At 40.0% G+C, this 15870-nt stretch overlaps 12 protein-coding genes across 12 annotated transcripts; 6 read left to right on the top strand and 6 right to left on the bottom strand. All coding sequences in view use genetic code 12, as the record gives it.

The window, feature by feature from the left end:
* Positions 1 to 35: 35 nt before the first annotated feature.
* FDH3 (bifunctional alcohol dehydrogenase/S-(hydroxymethyl)glutathione dehydrogenase) lies at positions 36 to 1291 on the top strand (the record flags this gene model as incomplete). Its single annotated transcript, XM_051815749.1, has 2 exons — positions 36 to 60; positions 189 to 1291. The coding sequence occupies 2 exons, from the start codon at positions 36 to 38 to the stop codon at positions 1289 to 1291; spliced, it is 1128 nt and encodes a 375-aa protein (XP_051670851.1).
* A 44-nt stretch (positions 1292 to 1335) lies between these two features.
* UTP5 (Utp5p) lies at positions 1336 to 3198 on the bottom strand (the record flags this gene model as incomplete). Its single annotated transcript, XM_051815748.1, has 1 exon — positions 1336 to 3198. The coding sequence occupies one exon, from the start codon at positions 3196 to 3198 to the stop codon at positions 1336 to 1338; it is 1863 nt and encodes a 620-aa protein (XP_051670850.1).
* A 211-nt stretch (positions 3199 to 3409) lies between these two features.
* CANMA_003561 (uncharacterized protein) lies at positions 3410 to 4600 on the bottom strand (the record flags this gene model as incomplete). Its single annotated transcript, XM_051815747.1, has 1 exon — positions 3410 to 4600. One exon carries the CDS (start codon positions 4598 to 4600, stop codon positions 3410 to 3412), a length of 1191 nt encoding a protein of 396 aa, XP_051670849.1.
* A 735-nt stretch (positions 4601 to 5335) lies between these two features.
* CANMA_003560 (phosphoglycerate mutase family protein) lies at positions 5336 to 6298 on the top strand (the record flags this gene model as incomplete). Its single annotated transcript, XM_051815746.1, has 1 exon — positions 5336 to 6298. One exon carries the CDS (start codon positions 5336 to 5338, stop codon positions 6296 to 6298), a length of 963 nt encoding a protein of 320 aa, XP_051670848.1.
* An 851-nt stretch (positions 6299 to 7149) lies between these two features.
* TRX1 (thioredoxin) lies at positions 7150 to 7461 on the top strand (the record flags this gene model as incomplete). The annotated part of the gene is made up of 1 exon (XM_051815745.1): positions 7150 to 7461. The coding sequence occupies one exon, from the start codon at positions 7150 to 7152 to the stop codon at positions 7459 to 7461; it is 312 nt and encodes a 103-aa protein (XP_051670847.1).
* A 138-nt stretch (positions 7462 to 7599) lies between these two features.
* CTM1 (cytochrome c lysine N-methyltransferase) lies at positions 7600 to 8523 on the bottom strand (the record flags this gene model as incomplete). The annotated part of the gene is made up of 1 exon (XM_051815744.1): positions 7600 to 8523. One exon carries the CDS (start codon positions 8521 to 8523, stop codon positions 7600 to 7602), a length of 924 nt encoding a protein of 307 aa, XP_051670846.1.
* A 168-nt stretch (positions 8524 to 8691) lies between these two features.
* HCR1 (translation initiation factor eIF3 subunit j) lies at positions 8692 to 9531 on the top strand (the record flags this gene model as incomplete). Its single annotated transcript, XM_051815743.1, has 1 exon — positions 8692 to 9531. One exon carries the CDS (start codon positions 8692 to 8694, stop codon positions 9529 to 9531), a length of 840 nt encoding a protein of 279 aa, XP_051670845.1.
* Positions 9532 to 9575: 44 nt separating this feature from the next.
* On the bottom strand, positions 9576 to 10394 carry CANMA_003556 (uncharacterized protein; the record flags this gene model as incomplete). The annotated part of the gene is made up of 1 exon (XM_051815742.1): positions 9576 to 10394. One exon carries the CDS (start codon positions 10392 to 10394, stop codon positions 9576 to 9578), a length of 819 nt encoding a protein of 272 aa, XP_051670844.1.
* Positions 10395 to 10706: 312 nt separating this feature from the next.
* On the top strand, positions 10707 to 12071 carry CANMA_003555 (trs31; the record flags this gene model as incomplete). Its single annotated transcript, XM_051815741.1, has 3 exons — positions 10707 to 11258; positions 11524 to 11888; positions 11993 to 12071. The coding sequence occupies 3 exons, from the start codon at positions 10707 to 10709 to the stop codon at positions 12069 to 12071; spliced, it is 996 nt and encodes a 331-aa protein (XP_051670843.1).
* Positions 12072 to 12114: 43 nt separating this feature from the next.
* On the bottom strand, positions 12115 to 12882 carry CANMA_003554 (uncharacterized protein; the record flags this gene model as incomplete). The annotated part of the gene is made up of 1 exon (XM_051815739.1): positions 12115 to 12882. The coding sequence occupies one exon, from the start codon at positions 12880 to 12882 to the stop codon at positions 12115 to 12117; it is 768 nt and encodes a 255-aa protein (XP_051670842.1).
* Positions 12883 to 13378: 496 nt separating this feature from the next.
* On the top strand, positions 13379 to 15034 carry CANMA_003553 (uncharacterized protein; the record flags this gene model as incomplete). Its single annotated transcript, XM_051815738.1, has 1 exon — positions 13379 to 15034. One exon carries the CDS (start codon positions 13379 to 13381, stop codon positions 15032 to 15034), a length of 1656 nt encoding a protein of 551 aa, XP_051670841.1.
* A 47-nt stretch (positions 15035 to 15081) lies between these two features.
* Positions 15082 to 15624, bottom strand: CANMA_003552 (uncharacterized protein; the record flags this gene model as incomplete). The annotated part of the gene is made up of 1 exon (XM_051815737.1): positions 15082 to 15624. One exon carries the CDS (start codon positions 15622 to 15624, stop codon positions 15082 to 15084), a length of 543 nt encoding a protein of 180 aa, XP_051670840.1.
* Between the last annotated feature and the right edge of the window lie 246 nt (positions 15625 to 15870).

Here is a 15870-nt window from a genome sequence, read left to right as displayed (position 1 = left end):
TGAACACATACCATTAGGTCAACAACTCTTTCCAAATGTCTGAAACAGCAGGAAAAGCATGTATATAACTCAATTGCAAAACTCGGACTCTGAATTTTTATATTTTTAAAAAAAAAATACTCCAGAGCAACGGTTTCTACCCTGGTGGTTGTACTAACAGCAAAGTTTTTAGACAATTACATGTAAAGCCGCAGTTGCGTGGGAAGCTAAGAAACCATTGAGCATTGAGACAATTGAAGTTGCTCCTCCCAAGGCACATGAAGTCCGTATCAAGATTTATGACACCGGTGTCTGTCACACAGACGCTTACACCTTGAGTGGTGTTGATCCAGAAGGAGAATTCCCCGTTATTTTGGGACACGAGGGTGCTGGTGTTGTTGAATCAGTAGGTGATGATGTCACCACTGTCAAGCCAGGAGACCATGTTATTGCCTTGTATACCCCAGAGTGTGGTGAATGTAAAATGTGCAAGAGTGGAAAGACCAACTTGTGTAGCAAAATCAGAAACACTCAAGGTAAGGGAGTTATGCCGGACGGAACCTCAAGGTTTACTTGCAAAGGTAAGAAGCTTCTTCATTTTATGGGTGTTTCTACCTTTTCACAATATACTGTCGTTGCTGATATTTCAGTTGTTGCAATTAATCCAAAAGCCCCATTTGACACTTCGTGTTTGTTAGGATGTGGTGTCACCACCGGTTACGGTGCAGCAACAATCACTGCAAACGTTCAAAAAGGAGACAACGTTGCTATCTTTGGTGCTGGTTGTGTTGGTTTGTCAGTGGTTCAAGGATGCCACGAAAGACAGGCTGGTAAAATCATTGTTGTTGATATCAGTGACAATAAAAAGGAATGGGCAACCAAATTCGGAGCCACTGATTTTGTCAACCCTACTAAATTACCAGAAGGAACTTCTATTGTTCAAAAATTGACCGAAATGACCGACGGCGGTTGCGATTTCACTTTTGACTGTACCGGTAACGTCAATGTCATGAGGGATGCTTTGGAAGCTTGTCACAAAGGTTGGGGTACCTCAATCATCATTGGTGTCGCTGCTGCTGGTAAGGAAATCTCTACAAGACCATTCCAATTGGTTACTGGTAGAGTATGGAAGGGTGCCGCCTTTGGTGGTGTAAAAGGAAGATCACAATTGCCAGGAATTGTAGATGACTACTTGGATGGTAAGCTTAAAGTCAAGGAGTTTATTACTGACAGATTTGACTTGGATCATATTAATGATGCATTTGACGCTATGCACAAGGGAGGCTGTATCAGAGCTGTTATTAAGATGTGACTATCCTCCAAGCTTTGATGGGGATACTATATATACGTATGTAACTACTCAATTTCAGCATCGCTTGCATTTTCCAACTCGTCAATTGATGCGATCTCATCATCATCGTCATCGACTTCATCCTCCGCTTCGCTCTCTTCGCTTGAACCGAGCTCGTCTACATCAATTTTGCCGTTGAATTGAGCATCGTCAAGATCTTCAATGTACTCGACATCGTCTTCATCTTCCTCCACTTTTGTTTCCTTACTCAAATCTTGTTTTAACGATGATTGATCATATAACAAGTTTAATCTTCCCTGTAACTCAAGAAGACGTGGCAAGGTATCTGCTTTCTTTGCCAAAACAGAGTGCAAAGAATACAACTTCTGATTCAAATTTGGCAAACTAGCAATCACGGAGCCATGGATAACCAAGATCCACTTAAGCCAGTAATTCAACTGATTGAACCTCGATGACTGACGCTGAATCCTCTCACTCAATCTGTCCAATAAAATCACCGAAGAGTACGGGTTTAACCTGCCGATGGTATTTTGGATAGACTGAGAGTCACGCGTTTGCAATACTGTTTCCAACAACGCGTGGTCATTATTTTGAAGTGCTTGTGATAATATAATAGACAATGATATCCCATTTCTATTCTCCTCCAACTTCTTTTTACGTTGCGGTTGTTGTTTATTCATGGCTAGTTTATCAAACTTTTCTGCCAACGTCTCATCATCTGATTGATCCTCCAAATCTCCCAAATTTGATCCGTCATTGACGATAGCGTGGCTCTCGTTGTAGAGTTTGGAGGCTGCCACGTCATGACCGTATACAGATGAGCTTTGGCTTGGTTTCAAATCAGCTTTGTTCTTGAATATAGTTTTGCTTGTATCGAGCAAGTAGCTTCCTGACTCTGTCCATTTAATTGAATCAAAAAAAGGTATAGTGCCTGTTTCCATCCACGTGAATAGCAACGAATCGTCCTGAATGTTTATTGCGTTAATAACAAGATTGGCGTCTTGTGGATTTTTGTACTCATTTGGAGATCGGGATAATTTTACAGTGGAGTTTGACGAGTGTGTGACTGCACCAACTTGCTTTCTCTTCTTTCTCGACGGTGTAGTTGGTGTGGCATTGGAATCCGAGAGTGGTCCATTAAACACTTCGACACTTCCGGTTTCCACTATTGCTGCCAACACTGAATCATTCTGACAGGTCCCAATTGCCAAGCTTGTAACAGCTGCCTGGGCAACAAATATAGCCTTGGTTGTGCTCTTGTTCAAGTCGTATAAATTCATAAATCGATCACCTTTGGCACTGGTTATAAACATATCATTACCTAAGGAGATGATGCTGCTTATAGGTTGGATATGTCCTGGAAATGTTCTGCTTATTTGTTTAGCTTTGATGTTGAACAAATAGATAGAATTGGAAGCTAATAACAAATGAGGCTCTGAATTGTACATGCAACTGGATATCCTGTTTATTGATTCAACTGACTCAACAATCTCACTTATTTTGAATGTACGCAACAAGCGGAACAGTATGACGTCCCATTCATAAATGCTGCCCTGTACATCACAAGACCAACCAGTTTTGGTCACTTTGGAGTAGTAAAAATCCAACACTGCAACATTGGCCGAAGTGGTTAGTTCTGAAATGACCCCATTTGTATATGGCGAGTATACCAATATACCCCCGTTTTCTAAACACAATGCCAAGAGTTCAACAGAGTCCTGTGAGGTGGAGATCCAGCTCAAGTTGGAAACTTTATTGGATTTATCAAGGTTGAATGAGGTATTGAGTGATGCTTGTGAAGGGTGAACTGATTTAACTTGCACTTGGTGCGTGTCTAATGATAGTATGACTGACGCTAGATGAGCATTTTTGGAGTCGAATTTTGAATGGAGAACGGGGCCTGACATGGTATGATGATGGGGGAGATGGAAATGGAGATGGAGAAAGTCTGAGATGAGGGAATTCCAATTGCAAAAAAATTTCAACTTTATTGAGATGGGTGGTAGCGACATAAAAAATTGAGAGCACAATAGGAAAGGGCCACTACAACAGGATTTTACTGTTCTGCTACATACATCTGCATATTAGCTATAGCTTTGCAGATCATGATCCTCAAGTCTAGACTCGAGCTTTTTTTCCATTTGGTTCTTCATCGTTGGAACTACCGTCATGATTGTAACCTCCCCCTTCTGCTTCATTTGATACGGCAATATTGATACCTCCTCTTGATTGCCGCCTTTTCCTCTCACTTAGACTAACCAAAGACGTAGCGCTTGGGATTTCCCCAATTGGTGATTCGCTTTCGTTGCTCTCAACTTCATCTTCGAATAAATGCGCATTGTTAACCGGCTTACGGGTCTCTGTAACCAACTTTTCATATTCTGCTTGGCTCATTTTGCCTTCTTTGACCAATTTCTTCAAAAGCTCATTCAGAGGAGTGTCTTCTCCGGCAGTGGATTTGGCTGGCTCTTTGTCATCTCTTTTTGGAAACTCAAAGTTCAGAAGGATCTCCTCCAGCGGTGTGGTTTCCGCAAACAAGAATTCACTCACATTTAAATGCTTTGAAGGATCCAATCCCTTTTCCTGCAACAATTTTATACTATTTTGACCGACCGAGTCCTGGGGTATGTCAGGAAGAACTTCGCCACATTTAATAGCCGCAGTGTCTTGTGATGTATATTCCTTCGAGTGGGCAATTCTGCTGTGGTTTAAGAACCCTTGTGCGGATGAGAAATTGTTACGCTGGCAATCAGGACATGTCAACCTCACTACGACCCCATCCGATCTCCGGTATAAACACCCTAAATTCAAATTTCGTGGCACTGACGTTGTAGATGGCGGACGCAATGATGATGTGGTTGATCTTGTTCTATACGAGTGGCCCAGCGGTGGATTCAATAAATCTGTATTGGAAAGCGAAGCTGATTCTAGGCCTGTTGTAGGGATCTCTTTAAATTTTTCATAAGTTGCGTTCAATGATCTGCTAAGTAAATCATAATACTTTACCGTCAAATTGTTGGTGTTCGATGTGTCATTACTTGGTATATCGAGAAACTTTCGTAGTATCAACATTTGCGATTCTGTCTTGCTGAGCTCATTGTTTGCCATGTTCAATTCCTTGTGTTTGAGCCTGATTTCCAAATCTAACTGGTCATTTATTAGCTTCTTTAACTGGTCGTGAGGTAGTGTTTCTAGTTTCTTTCGTATCACCTCTTCGGGTGATTGCATCTGTTCCAGAGAGGACCTTTGCTCCATGTGCGAATCTTGTGTTTCCAAATTGGGCTCGCTTGTGGATGGTGTGAGGCTCATCTATTGTGTTGTGGTGTATAGAGTATAAAAGTGGACTTATCCTGAAAGGCAATTTTTATGCTACCAACTGAGTTTTTCAAACATCAACTTTTGTGATACAAGAACTTGAGGAGGAAAGTAATATACATCATTTGCAGTTGTAATTTCAGTCCATGGTTTTCCAAAGAACAGTATACAAGTGGGTGGTCATAGCCATCTAAAATTCCTATTCCAGGTTTGTATCCAGACGGTTGTAAAACGCAAATTCCAAATTTTCTTTTTCACCCGCCTCCCTATTTAAGACAAAATGTAAACATTGGACAGCCGCTGCAACTTTTGAGAAGAGCTGTGGATGATTCGGTGAGTAGGACAGGTATCTTAGGCCAGAAAAGTTTTGCAGCAAGGAACCCTGGTGGTCTTTAATTGTTCGTAAAAGGTCAATTGTGAGGAGACGAGACGTGGTGGGAGAGTAGACTTCATTTAGAGCAGTTGTTTCCGCATTTTGTTTTTTATGACACCTCCAGATAACCTCAATTTTCTGTCGCCTACTGCAACTAACAAGGTTTGATTACAAAAGACTATTGTTTATTACTTTTACAAAGCTAATAAGTCTTCCACGTGCGTCCTACTCTACTGAATCAATATGTATATATAGCATGAAATTCATTTACAAACAAAAAACCATAGAATTACCAGTAAAACTTTCAATTTCAAATTTGGACTATCAAGATGTTCTTAACAACAATGATCATCACAATGTACGTATTTACCGCGGTATTCGCACAAATTGTTCTCAGTGAAAAGTTTCATGACTTACCCAAGTTCAAGTCATCAACCAAATTCTTTGACCAAAGCGATGCAACCATTCCATCCTCCCAGGTCAACTACACCCATAACTTTGGGTTAAAAAGTAGGTATTCGTGGAAGGATGTTTTGGAACAACTTGATGAAAATAACAAGTTGTTTTTTATCATTAGACACGCCGCCGGTGTCCACCAATGTAACACGCCGTCAATTGACTGGACATGTTACTGGCAAACCATTGATGGGTACGATGGTCAAGTTTGGGCGGACGCTTTATTGACTCAAGAAGGTGTTACTCAAAGCAAGGCGCTTTCTGAGTCAATAAAGTTTACTGATCAGTTTCCATACCCAGATCATCACTACTCAAGTCCATTGAGAAGGACATTGCAAACTTGGAATTACGTTTGGGGAGATTTGGTGAGTCAGGGTCCGACTATCAAAGAGTTTGCAAGGGAAACTTATGGCATTCAAACAGAGAGCAAACGTCACCCTAAAGCCTATATTCAAGCCCACTGGCCGTATGTGAATTTTGAAGCAGGTTTCACTGATATTGATGAATTGTGGTCGAATACAACTCGTGAAACTGGTCAACATCGCAAATACAGGGCTGCTAGCTTGTTGAGTGACATCTTCGAATTGAGTAAAGAGGACAAGGTTATTGGTCTAGTTTCTCATTCTGGTTTAATTGGGTCTATATTGAAAGTGGTTGGGCATCGTGAATACCCAGTGGATAATGCGAAACTCATCCCAGTATTGATTCATAAGAAGAAACACAAGACAAAGAAGTACAAGTCAAATCACCCCGATAAAACATTTGAGGATATCTGCCCAAACAAACCATCGCAAATAACTCAAGGTCCTGAATTGACTTGTAGCGCAGCACCATTTGATTCAGAAGCCAGCGCTAGTTTTTAGAGCTCATAGTATGAGCTGTATAGACAGTATTAAAAGATGTTGTATTGATTTACTTGGAGTAGAATAGAGGTAACTTTTCGTAGAAAGACTGAGCTCTATTTGTTAAGAACGAGTACTAATATGAAGGTGATTAATCTCAATGATAAGCCTTTTGTTTAAAGTCGATAGTGTAGCAAATCCATTAAGATAAGGAAAATCGAAAAGTATCAACGTTTTGATAGGTAAGTAGGCCTGATCTGTTGATAGTTTTATTTTCGCACTAATTTGTAGCAAAAATTGTAAAATGAAAACATAGGAGGAAGAATCGCATCCAAACTACGGCTTGCATACATTGCAAAACGAGACACAGAAACAGGTACCCAAGGCATACTGTAAATTATTTGCAGCTACAGCTTCTTCGTTTCTCCCAAAAATTTGTGGCGCATGCAGCGTGACTGAGGTCTCGTACTAGGCTATATGTCATTGGAAATCCTTTCCCAAGATTAAACCAGTCACAGCTGGTTCCTATCGTTGGATGACCCCCTCTGTAGCGCTTATTAATACAAACCACGACGTGTTACCCGGTGTACGGTTCATGAACTTTTATGGTGTAATTGCGCTTCCAGCTTTCGTCATATAGGCCACGATTACTAATCTAAGGAACATTGTAAGTGGTAGCTCTAGAACATTTCGTAATTGTGCGTGCACGGCAAATCAAACTGGCTGTCGGATGAAGAAGAAGATTGATTTTTGTCAAAAAGCAAATATAAAAAAAAAACCACCAACTATTGACAACTTTGTTTCTCTTTTGCCATTCAATTGCAAGTTCACTTCCCAATCAATTCACCTCAATACACACAAATACTACTAAAATGGTTAAAGTCGTTAAATCTGCTGCTGAATTCCAACAAGCTTTAAAATTCGTCGGTCTTACCGTTGTTGATTTTTACGCTACTTGGTGTGGTCCATGTAAAATGATTGCTCCATTGTTGGAAAAATTCAGTACTGAATACTCCAATGTTAACTTTATCAAGGTCGATGTTGACGAATCAAGTGACATTGCTCAACAATACGAAATCAGCTCAATGCCAACCTTGCTCTTCTTCAAGAACGGAGAACAAGTTCAAAAAGTTATTGGAGCTAACCCATCTGCTATTAAGCAAGCAATTGCTTCTAATGCTTAGATAATATATAACGTTAATGTATAACTTGTTATTTTTTTTTACTGTGCCAATTTGCAGTTCTTTACGTATGTAGATCAATATGCTACGATATACATGTTTGCAAAAAAGTCAATCTATTCCCTATACAAGTAGCAATTATCACAATTGAGTTTCAGATTTGAATCCATATGTGAGATAGAACTCTGGCTTTGTATCGATTGGATGGTAACTGATTGAAACTTCAAATGGATTTTCTTGTGACGCGTTCTCTTTCTTTAGCTTCAACACAATATCATTATTTTCTCTATCAACATCAAAGTAAGCATTGTTTTCACGGTTGTGATTTGCAAAATCCAAAATAGGTACTAGCGTCACATTGGTTTGAAATTCTGAATCGGGATTTCCTCCTTCAACCTCCTTTGGGATCTCCAACGACCTCGACCTCACGGCTTGAAATAGCTGGAAAAACTTGTCAAATGGTATAGCCTTGGTAACTTTGAAATCAGGCAGTGTTGCCTTTGCCTGAGTAATGAAGTCCTCATACTCGGCAAACACTATTTCACGCAATTCCGTAAAACTACTTGCATGTGGATCATTCTCGTTGTGTTCATCATCAAAAGAAAACACCTTTGTCAGCAATAGAACATCCAAGTAAATATCCCAGCTCCTCAATGGTGATGACAAGTAATAATTGGATGTCTTGTCTCCCTCCAGTCTCAAAAATTCAAATCCTAATAAATACGCCAACAAAATTATCGTTTCTGTACCTGGGTTGAGTATTTCGAGGAACTTAACAATCAAGTCTGACTCTTTTAAAGAAACATCCAGATCCTTGTCTCTTGATTTCAATGTCGTGAGCAAGTCTAACAAAGTGTCCATATTGAGAGCGGACTTGGAAGGAACACGAAGGATAACTGGATCGTCGGCTGTGTCGGTATTTTTACCCCTGTAATACAAACCGACACCAAAACTCTTGTCAATTACAACATCCCCTTTTATGTGTTGGCTTGCAATCCACTTTGTAAAAACCTCATTATTATCCACTCCTGGTATTCTCAATTCCTTTGAAATTTCAATTGACATTGTAGGAGGTAGGAAGCTGGGGGAGAGAGGAGCAAAAAAAGAAAAGAACCCCCCAAAGCCACGCGCTATCTGATTCAATACAGAGAGACAAAATTTTTTTTTTTTTTCCTTTTTTTTTTGGTTCTTACACCGAAACGGACTAGAAGTATCACTAGATAAGCATTGATAATGGCCTGGGACGACGAAGATTTCGATATTCCAACGAACAGCAAAACTGCTACATCGTGGGAGGATGAGGAAGACGACGATCCACTTTTAGAAAGTTGGGATGTTGACCCAGAAGAAGAAGCAAAAAAGAAGAAAGCAGAGAAGGAAGCACAAGGTAAGGCAAAAGCTGAACAGAAAGCTAAAGAAGATGAAGCAAAGAGAAAGAAGGAACAAAAGAGAAAAGAAATGGAGAAATTTGATAATTTAGATGAGAAGAGCAAGAAAGAGCTTTTAAAGAAAGCTGAATTGTCTGCCGATTTAAACAATGCTGCTGATCTTTTTGGGGGACTTGGTGTTGCTGCGGATGACAATGAAGACGACTTCGATATTAATGAACACCCTAGGGAGAAAGCTAGACGTGCTGAAGCTGAAGCTGCACTGAGGAAGCCAGTGTTGACCAAAGACACGCCATTGGAAGATCACCCTTTGTTCCAGCCAACTAATAAACAGGAATACGAGAAATTGAGGAAAACTGTGGGCTCTGCATTGACCTCATTAAATGATGATAGCTCGCTTTTGTATGCATCAAGCTTGGCAATTGATTTGATTAGAGATTTAACACAGCCGTTATCTGTCGAAAACACTAGAAAAGTTATCAGTACATTGAATGTGATTATAAAGGATAAGGAAAAACAGGAGAGATTAGCTAGATTAAAGAAAACCGGAGGTACTGCTAGTGGTGGTGCAGGAAAGAAGAAAGCCAAGCCAGCAGCTAGACCTAATGTTGGTGGGTTCAAGAAGGACGAGTTTGATGATATGGGTGGTGACTTAGACGATTTGGATGACGATGACTTCATGTAAATACGGAAAATCATTTTTAATAGAGAATTGAAGTCGCGTGGTGGTTAAAACTTGTAAATTGGTCTCTCACAGTGAAGTAAGTCCATTGCATCATAAACAGCTTTGGTTGGTTGTTTTACTCCTTTGTGTGTGGCTGTTTTATTGCAGTGGTGTGTTTCGCCCTTTGACAAGTCGTAGGTGGTACTTTTATCATCATCATCCACACTCTGATCGTTGCCAGGATAGTCTGGATTATAACCTGGATTGGGACTTTCGAACTCATCCTCTCGGGTGTCATGATTAAGTAAGAATCCAATCGTGATTTTTTGCATTGGCTTTTCTGTAACAAAGTGATCATGTACCTGAGCTGTCCTTCTTTGCTCGATTCCAAGCGGGGAAGCATCTGTAAGCGTGTCATTCGACACAATGCTTCCTTTCCAATCAGAAATTAGAGGGAATGGTTTGTTATAAAAGCCACACATGTTAAACACATCATGAGCCGTGGTAATACTATGGACCCCACTGACTTTATTCAATAGGGATCTAATAGATGGTAGTCTCGTTGGTAGTCTCGTTTGTAGTCTCGTAGTAATGGGGCCAGAAATTGAGAACCCCAAAGTGCCATTTACTTGTTCTTTTTCTTCCCATGGTCCTATCGTACTCCTTGCTAAAACTGGAGTGCTAATTATAGGTGGTGGTGCATCTACCACTTTTGTTTGTCTATTACCAGACACGATCATCATATTTCCCTTTGGTGCTGCTTTCAATCTCCTTTTTGACTTGTGCTGGGGTTTTGGAAGTTGTTGCCAAGTTGAATTAGCAAGTGGGGGTACATCATCGCTGTATATCAGGTGCAAGGTTAGTCTCCTGGTCCGTCGTGTCATTAGCCTATCTATTGGTCGATTGATTATCCCAGGGCTACGTTAGCCTTGTTGGTGAACATGAATAGTTTCCCTCTTGTTGTGTTGCAAAACTAATTCTGAACAAGACAAAAGGGTAAAAAAAAAAGCAGTGGTCCAGATATATTATCTTCTGGATAATTGCATTATTATCAATAGTTATTGCAGGATTGTAGTTAACCTTTGAGTTAATACCCTCATTCGTTGTGCACACACATCTTCAAAACAAAAGAGCTTTGAACAACCAAATTTATTCGCACGCTTTATCTACTTCTGTCCTTAAACTGCACTTACTCCATGTCCCACAACACCATCCAGCCTGCCCCAGGGCTCAACAAACGATCGCAGGTGCTTACCGGGGCTAACGTTATATCAAAGAAATCCGAAATCATCAATTTGTCATCGTTGTCGTTTTTGTTTTGTGAAATCGTCGACTGGGAGAGGAAACAGTCCAAGAATATACCAGATCTAGAAAACCGATTGAATGGACTAGGGTATCAAATAGGCCAGCGGTTTCTTGAACTTGTCAAAATAAAAGAAGGCTTCAAATTGAATAAACGAGAAATCAAAATCATTGGCATTTTACAATTTATTCATGGACCCTTTTGGAGAAGCGTATTTGGGAAGCCAGCAAATGAATTGGAAAAGTCACAGGATATACCTAATGAGTATATGATTATAGAGAATGTGCCAATGTTGAACCGGTTCATAAGTGTACCGAGTGATTATGGAGATTTAAATTGTTCGGCATTTGTGGCTGGCATTATTGAAGGGGCATTGGATAGCAGCGGGTTTAGTGCTAATGTGACTGCGCATAATGCTGGATCGGAGCAGAATCCACTAAGGACTGTGTTTTTGATAAAGTTTGACCAACTGGTTGTAAGCAGAGAGAGCTTGCGTTCGTAATGCAAATAAAGTATACACGAGTGAAGTAGTTAGAACTGACAATGAGGAGTTCACGAATGAAATATTTAACTAGAGAAAAAGAGTCTTGTAGTCCCTTGTTGTAATGTACGTCTCATACTCTCATTTCCATATTTGAAGTGAATTTCGATTGACCGGCTGAAAAATTTGTTGACTTTGCGGCGATACTTTTTGGGCAAGTGAACAAAAGAACACCCCTCCAACAATGGGTATAACCATACGTCAAGCTACTATTGAGGATGTGCAGGCAATGCAGAATGCCAACTTACACAATCTTCCTGAAAATTATCAGCTAAAATACTACATGTATCACATTCTCAGTTGGCCACAAGCTTCGTTTGTTGCCACGACAAGCGCCATTAATTCCAACGGAGAGGAGGAAAAAGTTGTCGGGTACGTTCTTGGAAAAATGGAAGATGATCCAGAAGCAGAGGATAAAACCCCCCACGGTCATATCACTTCTTTATCAGTTATGAGGACATACCGTCGTATGGGGATAGCCGAGAAATTGATGCGTCAGTCATTGTACGCAATGTGTCAACTGTTTGATGCCAAGTATGTTTCATTACACGTACGGAAGTCCAATAGAGCTGCATTGCACTTGTATAGAGATTCGTTACAGTTTGAAGTCCAGCTGATTGAAAAATCGTATTATCAAGATGGAGAGGATGCATATGCAATGAAATTAGAGTTGGTGTTGGAAAAGCTATTGCCATCATTGGCACAGAAAGGGATTGAAGATGACTTGACAAAAGATTTATTAGAAGAAATAGCTGTATAATTAGTATCTTTCCTTCATTCTACTAGCAACAGTTCTCAAATTTCCATATACTTTACCTGGCGGCGAACCCAAAATCAACGACACAACAGCCTCTCTAGCCATTCTTATATGCGTGAATCCTCCCAATATATGTATTTTGGAGTCGGCCAACACTATTCTAGTCCTTGTCGCATTTTCAATAGCAAACTTTGTTTTACCATCCTTACCAGCAATACGACCAATGGCTCTGCTCAAATGGTCACCAGTTAAAGTTTTGACATCCTTGATTTCAAAGGTCTCAATGTATAAATCATCCAATCTTAACAACGCTATAGCATCGTCAACATCGAATCCCAATGTGAAAGCTTTGATGAAATCGGCCCCCTTTTGCAACGCTCCAGGATCAGTTGTGGCTTTATTTGTTCTCAATTCAACCGTCTTTGTCTTGAGGTTCATTCTCACCTGTAGTTTCAAATGATCAACTAGAGGAGGGTATATCTTGGTCCATACATTTTTCAATGGCGTCATACGATGGGGTGGGACTGGCACTTTCCTGCTTTCCAACTTGACCTTCATATTGGACTGTGCTTCTCCTGAAAATTTGGGTTTCCCCAGTTCGTCAAGTTCAACTTTTTGTGAGTCTGCTGCTTGTGCTTGTTGTAGTTCTTCAGTAGGGATGTTTTCTGTGTCAATAAGCATGCCCTCGTCATCTTGGTTCTCCTGTGGAGTTACTACAGGTGCTTTTTCCTGTGGGGTTTCTACTGTCTTTAATGCTGTTGGTGCACTCATCTTTGTATAAATATGAATATATACTCCTTAGATCATCTCATTGCAAGAACATAATAATTTTTTTTGCTCTCACTCACTCACACACTCTCTCTTTCTCTCTATTTCTCTCTTTGTAAACTTTTTTTTTTCTTCTTCTTCTTCTTCTTCTTCTTCTTCTTCTTCTCCTTCTTTTAACTATTGTAATAGTAAATTATGTATAATTACTTAAATGTCTTATTATATATCCAATTATACAAAAGTAAAAAAAAATTAAAATTTTTAATTTATCACTCAATCCACTTGCTTTTACCAACTAATCTCACCCTTTCTCTCATAGATTTGGAAATTGTACTCTACATTTCACTTGCTTCAATAAAAGGTCAACACTAGCAACAACTCTCTTCACACAAAAGAGGGATTTTTTGTTTTCTTTATTTCATCGGTTTCAACAACGTATGAAAGCAGCGAAGGAGTTTACACAGCAAGGTTTAGAAATTCGATTTGCAAAGCACTAGCCATGAGGTCACTCCTACAAAACCACCTACAGCCTGCGAGGTGGAGTATACGGGCTCATCGAGGTACTTCAACTGTACGATACCCTTACGCTACAAGAGGCAGCACTTTGGGGATACAATCTTTCAGTACTCAATCGAGAAACTTAAATAAACACCCCAACACGAGCTTAGAAGGCAGCAAGATAACTGAGGCAAAGAAAGTAACAAAGGCAGCACTACTTGCTCGGGCCAACTCCCGCTTGAGCAGGCTTTGGATAAATGTGAAATGGCCATTGACCAGAGACAACAAGACGTCTAAACTAGACATTTCCTCGGCCTTCATATCTGGTATGATTATGGGTAATCTATTGTGGATAATTCTAGGAACCACGACGTTTGGATTGATGGTGATGTATTCACTTCATTACTTGGATAATATAATGATTGATAATAACAAGGAGAAAACACCCAGGAGTAGTGTTTTCGGTTATATATCTGGAAGCATACTATCACACGGTCTAGGAGTAAACTTGCAGTTTGAAAAAGGTGCTTTGCCGGAGTTTAAAGATGGGAAATTGAGGCTCAAGAATGTCACTGTTACATCTAAAGACAATGCTGAATATAAAGTAGTGGCCAAAGTTGAGACCATGAATGTAACCTTGTCATTTAATAAATGGTATGAAGGTAACGGATTAGTTCACGACCTTGAGCTCTATGGATTGAATGCGAAGGTGTGCAAAGACATAGATTCGGCATCAGGGACAGAAAAGTTTTTCAATGTTGATAAGAATTACCTTCTCGAACACGTCAAAATCTACGACTCCTTTCTTGAAGTTGACGATGGAAACGGCGGAGAATCTATGCGCATCAATATTTTCAACTGCGATTTGCCAAAAGTGAGAGGCGACCAATTGGTTTTGGATTTTTTCAACGCCAATAATGCCAGTGGTGCCATTAACAACTCCTTATTCACCATCCACAAGAGACAGAGTTTGGAGCCGCAGAGTAGCCCTGATGATAAATTAATCAGATTCAAATTAGATGCCATTGATTTGGGCAATATCGCAAGTGCTAATCCAAGACTGAAGTTCAATTGGATTGTTAATGGGAAAGCTGAGGTCATTGCTGACATAACTCTTCCTAAAGATAAAGAAAGCGAAGAATCCATTGGAGATGTTGTAGGCAAATTATTCAAAAATATCTCAAGTATGAACGCGTCCAGTGAAAAAGGACATGATGAATCTTTGCTTAAGGATGCCATCAATGCTATCTATCACACTTTTAAACGAGAACCAGAGGAGGTGGCAAACGAATCCTACGTTATGGTCAATGTCAAGGTTAAGCTATGGGACTTGCAGGCAAGTTTACCTTACAATTTGCCAATGTCAGCAAATTCAACACCCTACATCTCATTATCTGATTTGCGTTCGCTCATTGGATTTGTGAACCAAGAAAAATCGCCCATTACATTGAAAACTACAATAATTGAAAAAACTTCTCAATTGCAAGACGTTGAACATCTCGGTCAAACAAAGATGTTTGATGGTATTATCGCTGACATGTATGATGATTTAATGTCTATGGTTAAAGATGATGAAAAAAGAATTATTCTGACCAAAACTTGGGCAAGTGCCATTGCCACTCAATTATTAGTTTTAGGTTTAGGTGCACTCGCATAAATGTATATAGTAACTTTTAATGAAGATTTGACGATTGACGGATGACCTTAGCTTTTCTTTCTTCGCTTCACTAGCGGTACTTCCCCCGCTTTATTATGTAGCTCTCTAGCTAGATCGTTGTCAATGGGCTTGGCACCAATACCCAATGTAACTCCTCGCTGTCGATTTTTAACATCTTTGTCGTACAGGTCCGTATCATCTTTCTTCCCATTCCACCCCAATCCTCGTAGGAAAGCTGCGCCAAATTCCTCAACTGGAATCTTTTTATCGTCGTCTTCTGAATCCGAGTCTGATTCATACGTCAATTTTCTAATGACAGAACCTTGTTGTGCTGGCTCAGACTTTTCAAAAGTGGTGACTCCATATTTGAGCTCTTCACGAGGTTGTTTTTCTTTACGTGGTTGTTGTTGTTGCACTATTGACCGACTAATTTTCTTTGGCTCAATCACCCATTCTTTAAGTTCTTTTTCTTGGGTGTCGGATGCCGTGTATGAATCGATTAATTTCTTAGACTCATCAGTAGCTTCTGCTTGGAGAATTTTTTTGGGACCAGCCTTCTTCTTGAGATTGATTTTGAAACCTGATGACATTGGTGAGGAAAAGGCAGCAAAGGTATAAAACTGGTGCGGCTTGTGAGATGATTTATAATGCAGACGCTACCAAATTATTTTTCGAACACGATTTTGTAATTTCCAATCATTGGTGGGCTTTGATCAAGATGCGCTAGCCGTAGGCCTATTTACCGATAGTGGGACTGTAGTTCTACCAGTGTATTCTGAACGTCCTGTGCATTAAAGGTGAGGGGATTTGCTTTTGTGTTTGTAGCGCTAAATTGT

The sequence above is a fragment of the Candida margitis genome (genome assembly GCF_024628925.1).
Source record: "Candida margitis strain CBS 14175 chromosome Unknown scaffold30, whole genome shotgun sequence".
NCBI lineage: Eukaryota > Fungi > Ascomycota > Pichiomycetes > Serinales > Debaryomycetaceae > Lodderomyces > Lodderomyces margitis.
The sequence above is the reverse complement of the archived record's forward strand: the minus strand, read 5'-3'. Positions and strand labels throughout refer to the sequence as shown.